The 5,861-nt window shown below is 43.1% G+C and overlaps 1 protein-coding gene across 1 annotated transcript in view; it reads right to left on the bottom strand.

The window, feature by feature from the left end:
• Positions 1 to 1,164: 1,164 nt before the first annotated feature.
• RHOU (ras homolog family member U) overlaps positions 1,165 to 5,861 on the bottom strand; it is a 9,291-nt gene continuing 4,594 nt past the window's right edge. Inside the window, exon 2 of the mRNA XM_011999857.1 lies at positions 1,165 to 4,558. Within this exon, the coding sequence (XP_011855247.1) occupies positions 4,103 to 4,558 (456 nt within the window). The 3' untranslated portion in view covers positions 1,165 to 4,102. The remainder of the gene's footprint in view (positions 4,559 to 5,861) is intronic.

Below are 5,861 nucleotides of genomic sequence, written 5' to 3'. Positions count from 1 at the left end.
GCACTCCTTTTATCTTGTTCAGACTGGCCTCTGGCACATACCAGATGCCCTTCTGCCTTGGGGCCTTGGAACCTTCTTTCCTTTTAAAACACTTCTCTCCCAGATACTTCTCATTCCTTCACTCCCTTTGAATCCACAAATGCCTCGGTGTAGCACATGGTCACATCTACAGTGGCTGGATGCTCTGTCCATGTGTCCCAGGAAGGCCCGGCCAGGACAGGGGAGACAGCCTGGGACTGGGTGTGGAGTAACCTCTGAGTCCCTCTGGGCTGGGGTCAGCTGCCCTGTGGAGGCCGGGAAACCAGCGCCTGGGGTGCTTTCGGCACCCCCCAGCCATGTGTGGAATGAAGTGGTACAGTAGTTTTAGTTGCATGCCATGCAGTCTTCCCATTCACTGTGGCTGAACATCCAGTGGGTACTCCTAAAAGTTGTATCATGGCCTGTGCAGCGCCATGTGGAGCACAGTGGATGGCTCCATCCTTCACAGGATGACCTTGAGGCTGGAGGGTAAAAGCAAGAAACTTCCAGCCCCTCAGAATAGTCGTCTCCCCAGGGTCCCATTTCCCGGAGCCCTCAGTACAAGGGCCGCATCCTCATGGCATGAGGAGAAGACTGACTTCAAGAAACTGAAGAAATCACACAGAACACAACAGCACTTCTCGGCGCCCTCAGGACCTGGGAACCCTGGTCCTCAGCTCTACGGCTGGTAAGGGCTCACAGTGCCTTTGACTCTAACCTCTTTCAGGTGATTTACAGATCTTGGATGTCTCCTCTGCACGTTCAGGATTCAGACAGCCCAGTGAGAAAGGCGGTACTGTTTCCAGATAAGGAAACTGAGGCTCAGATCGCTGGCTGTCTCAGCTTCATCCCACACTAGTGCTTCTCTGAGCCCGGACTTTTGGCTCCAAGAATAGTGCTCCCTCTAACACACTGGGACATCGGCACACAATCTGTGAGGAACATGTAGTCAGCGGGTGCTTACTGTCAGACTGTGGCTCCAGAATTCAGAGAACCCCATGCTGAATGAATTAGCACTTCAAATTGGTTGGAGATGCATTCCCAGAACGCCTCTCAGTGTATGTCACAATGCCTCCTAACTAGTGCTTCTTCAAGATGTGGCTAAACACCTCCAACAAAATTCTTTGATAGAAAAGGCAAGAGCCATTATTTCCATAGGTCAGAATTTATTTCATACCATCTCATTTATAGCATTTTCAAGTACAACATTCTGCTCAACATCATCTACACTTGAAAACAGAAAAGCACAACTTGGTAAGGCACCAGGTTACGTTAGTCTGGAGAGAAAGCCTTGCTCCCATTTTGGCTTGTGTTAATACCTGGGTAGTTTCTCTTGAGTCTGTCAAGCAGAGAACAAGGTTATAAAAGGTCCATTTATACATACATGGTAACAAGAGAAAACAAACAGTTTTGAAGTATGCTGTATTTTTAAATTATAACGGTGGCCTACACTTGTAGTTCAGCCAAAGTGGCATTCTCTAAAGCAAAATTTTTATAAAATCTTCTCTGCAATACCAAGCTGCAAATTTAACAATTTTTTAGCTTTGAAGCAAACCAACTTTATATTTAACTCAAGCACATACTTTAAAAACATTTTCGGCCCCAAACTATGTTCACAAAGAAATAAAAATGGAGGAAAATCTCAAGTATAATCGTACCTTTACTATTCTATAAAATGCAGCAATATATTTTAAAAACTGTTGCATTTAAAGGTCAACCCACTAGATTTTTAACACTAACAGTCCAAGGTGTTATCAACCCCAGTTAAAATTCAACTGTTTGCATAAAGCTTTCAGAACTGGGCCACACAGGTGTGCTTCACTAAGCACTTTCCACCCGTGGCCTAAAGGCAGGAGGTGCGGAAGGCCCCTCCAGGGAGACCAACTGCAGCCCCATATACTGTCACATGCATAAAACTTCTTTCAAGTGTTGTGTTCTATCTTAAAAATGAATTTGCACTATACTCCATGCTATTTACTTTAATATAAAAATAGTGTTTCAAATCGCTTACCAGTTAAATAACTCATCTTCCCTCCCACACCTCTGGACACCAGACAGGCAGAGCCCAGCCTGGGAAGCCTAGCTTTCCACAGATAGGTAAGCCAGGCACGGCAAGATGAGACTGTATTCGATTAGGTCTATTTTAAGCTTTTCCACAAATCATTTTATTCCTTCAGGTTGTAACTAAATGCTCCAGGAAACTATGACCGACATCACTTCCAATGTGTTGAATAATCAATAGTTAACAGTCTATGTATTTTAGTGGTTTAAAGATTAATCTTTTGTTAAACAAAGAAATTTGTTAATTTTATTTACTAACAGGAATAAATAGAACCCCTAACCTAAAGTATAACCTGAACTTTTACTTTTTCTATAGAAAAACACAAACTGGATTTCTTTTTAATATAAAAAAGACAACACGAAACCCACAGAAAAATAAAACTCTTCTATCTAACTGGCTTTACAGATTTCCCTCGTTAGTTGTGGAAGTGACTTTGGTGGCTCTGGTTCACCCACCGCAAGCCCGACACTGTTAACTCAGAGTGTTTAGGCTGCCTTGTGGTGTCTCGGAAGCATTCCTACCAGAGTAAAAACTACTCTCCTGAGATGGCACATTTTCTCCAGAAGATTCAGCCCTAAAAGCTGCCACCTTGAAGGATGTATTTCACTGTCACAGGAAGCAGCCAAGCATGGGGGCCAGGGTCCCGACATGCACCTGGCTGGCCACACGCCCCGCCCCTCAGGAGTCCTCAGAGTCCGCTGGCGTCTGCTGCTACTGCCCTGAAAGCCATCTGTGGCTTTAACTGGTCGTTTTGACAGGTTTCAAGAGATGTTCATTTTATTTTTTGTTTAAGATGTCCTCAAAAATGTATATATTAAGATACACTTAAAAACATACTCTGAATATAATAAAAAAGATGTTGGTTCAAAAAAGTGTCAACAAGAAGAGGAAGCCAAGCTTCCCTAACTGTGTTTGTGCCCATGCTTTCCCCATTAACTGTGTAAAAGTCTGAATCAACAGCAAACACAGCCATACAGACCTATGTATTTGTGTGCATGAGTGTGTGTGGGTGTGCACACAGAGAAGTACATCTTGGCTGACTTAAGAAAAACTGATCTGTGTTGTGTCCCAGACATTTGCTGTTAGCCTTTCAAGAGTATTCACCTCCCTGCCGAAGAGACAGCTTGAGTATGGAAGTTTAAAAACAATCCAGATAGGTGCTCCCTGTTGCCGTTGTTACCTAGGATGGAGGCAGCTTGGTGCATGTGTTACAATACCGAAAGCAAATGTCACTTTCTGATCTCCACAGGAACCACTCCCTAAAACATGAGAACTCCCGACTAACACTTGCTTTCCTCCACACAGCACTTTGCCTATGTTCATATGTGTCAACACAACTGGTCTAAGAAAGAAAAGTCCCAATCAGCAAGTCTCCTTTTTTTGTCTACACAGTGCCAGAGTCAGTGGGATGTTTTTTGCCCGTTGTTTTTAAATCATAAGCCACGGGTATTAGCAAATGACAAAAGTGACTGCTTTGAGGTTTTGTAGGCAGAAGGTCTCTCATTTTTTCCCCCAGATTTTTGCTCCTTGAAAAAAAAAAAAGGCATGGTTTGCATGGAGTTTCAAAGCTAAGAACTGTTCTTACCATGGTTGACCTGTGTACATAATGCACTGTGCATTAAGTAGCCCTTAATCAAGAGAGGGTTAACCACAGCGTTCCTCCCTTTTGCTCTTCTGTACATTATAATGTAGCAGAGCTTCATTCTTGACATCCAGATTTGAGGTGTCTTCTTCATATTAGATATAAATTAACCAGAGGTCTAGAACTCTAACTTTCCAGAGATGTGAAAAAATTTTAATTTACTTCAAAAATATCTTGCATAAGTATTTCATCCCTAAGCTCAAACAAACAACAAGAAAATTAAAGGCAAGAAAGAATACATCAAATTGAGAGCTCCTCCTATAATACATATACACACACTCTTGATATAGGTTCTACACAGTAAAAGAAGTTGTTTCAGCTAATATAGCCACTAATATCGATTTCATCTGAAAATAGCCTTTCTGGGTGTCTTGCCAGCATCATACGAAACAGCAGTACTTCTTCCACCAGGACTTGGAGAGGTTTTTCATTTTATCTGGAGTCCTGCTTTTAGACTTCTTTGGCTGTTGCTGAGTGTCCGAGTATTGAATGCCAGCGACGATGGCTGCATCAAAGACCTCTTTGAGGTTTTTTTGAGTCAAGGCTGAACACTCGATGTAGGAGGCGGCTTTGATTTCCTCGGCGCACAGCTTAGCCGCCTCTTCAGGCACTGGCTTTTCTTTGCATTTGTCCAACTCAATGAGGATTTTGACGTCTTCTCTGAGATCCGACTGCGTTCCAACTAGGATGATGGGGGCTTTGGGACAGTGGCATCGAATCTCCGGCACCCATTTCTCACTGACATTCTGGAAGGATGAGGGGCTCACGACACTAAAGCAGAGGAGGAAGATGTCCGTGTTGGTATAGCAGAGAGGCCTCAGCTTGTCAAATTCATCCTGCAACCAAGCAAAGTACCCAAAAGTTTTTTTTTTAATGAATTCTCATCAGTAAAAAGATCATCTTCACATTTTTCACGAAAGGGTCCGGCAGGTGATAGAAGACCCACTGGTTCTAGAAGGAAGAGCCAGCATTCTTGAAACGATCCTACTGTTTACCCAAGTGGTTCTAGCGCACCAGCAAAGGTGTGGCAGCCATCTGCTTTCAGGGCCAGCTATAGTCTGAACACTGCCAAATACGTTCACCATGTTCATTGACACTGAAGACCTACTTGCAGCTTAACATAGAAAAAGTGCTCAAAGCATGTGGGTTCTAGAAATAAAATGGACTTAAGCTTTCAGCTGAGTGTAACCCAAACTTACTCTCAATTCTTGGTACTTAGCTACTCTTCCAGGATTCAGACCACACCCTTATTGATCCTCAAGACTCCCACTCAACCCCATTCTATGAACACAGCTCCTCTCTTTACCAATCCAGCCCTGCCTTTTCCCACAACAGCTCTGAGTGATGCTGATTTCATGCCGTCTGCACTGTGCACACGCTCCGTCCACACCATGCACAGCAACGCAGAGTAACGATAATCAGATGCAAGGCCAGACCAGAAATGGAGTTGAGGACCTTTTTCAGTCCACTGTCATCAGTGACTCAGAAAACGTGTGCTTCTCAATGCCACATACAGACACTGGTTAATACATCCTCATTCTGGCTGTATCTCCTCTTCCTCCCTCCCTCCTACATTTTCTCCTACTTCCTTTATCCTTGCCAATACCCATGGCCTCCGTGTACAGCACTTTGGACAGATATGAACTGGAGAATGACCCTACCCTTAAGGTACAGAGAAGTGGGTGGGTTAAGTTAGAGTTGATTACAAATAAACCAACGGTTGCGCTGCCAATGCTCTCCCGCAGTCATCCATTTAACAGACACACTGAACATCACCTACACTCAAGGCACAGTGGCAGACAAAGGGATTTGGTTGTGAACAGAGAGATGTTGGTCTCCAAATTACCATTTCTTTATAGAAAACACCCTATAGTTCCCTATAGCACCATATTCAGCTAACTGAAAACTTTCGCTCAACTCTTTTATAGAAAAATATTTACTCTTTCCTATTTAAAATGTGTATCTGTTGGTGCCAACCATCCTCAGGTGTAAATAATTTCCCCATGACAACAAAACGTTCAATGGCACTTATGTTTTTCATTACTCTATCTTAAAAATGAATTTGCACTATACTCCATGCTATTTACTTTAATATAAAAATAGTGTTTCAAATCGCTTACCAGTTAAATAACTCATCTT

Source organism: Mandrillus leucophaeus, unplaced genomic scaffold, assembly GCF_000951045.1.
Source record: "Mandrillus leucophaeus isolate KB7577 unplaced genomic scaffold, Mleu.le_1.0 Scaffold604, whole genome shotgun sequence".
In the NCBI taxonomy this organism is placed as follows: Eukaryota; Metazoa; Chordata; class Mammalia; order Primates; family Cercopithecidae; genus Mandrillus; species Mandrillus leucophaeus.
This window is presented reverse-complemented; position numbering and strand designations above follow the sequence as displayed.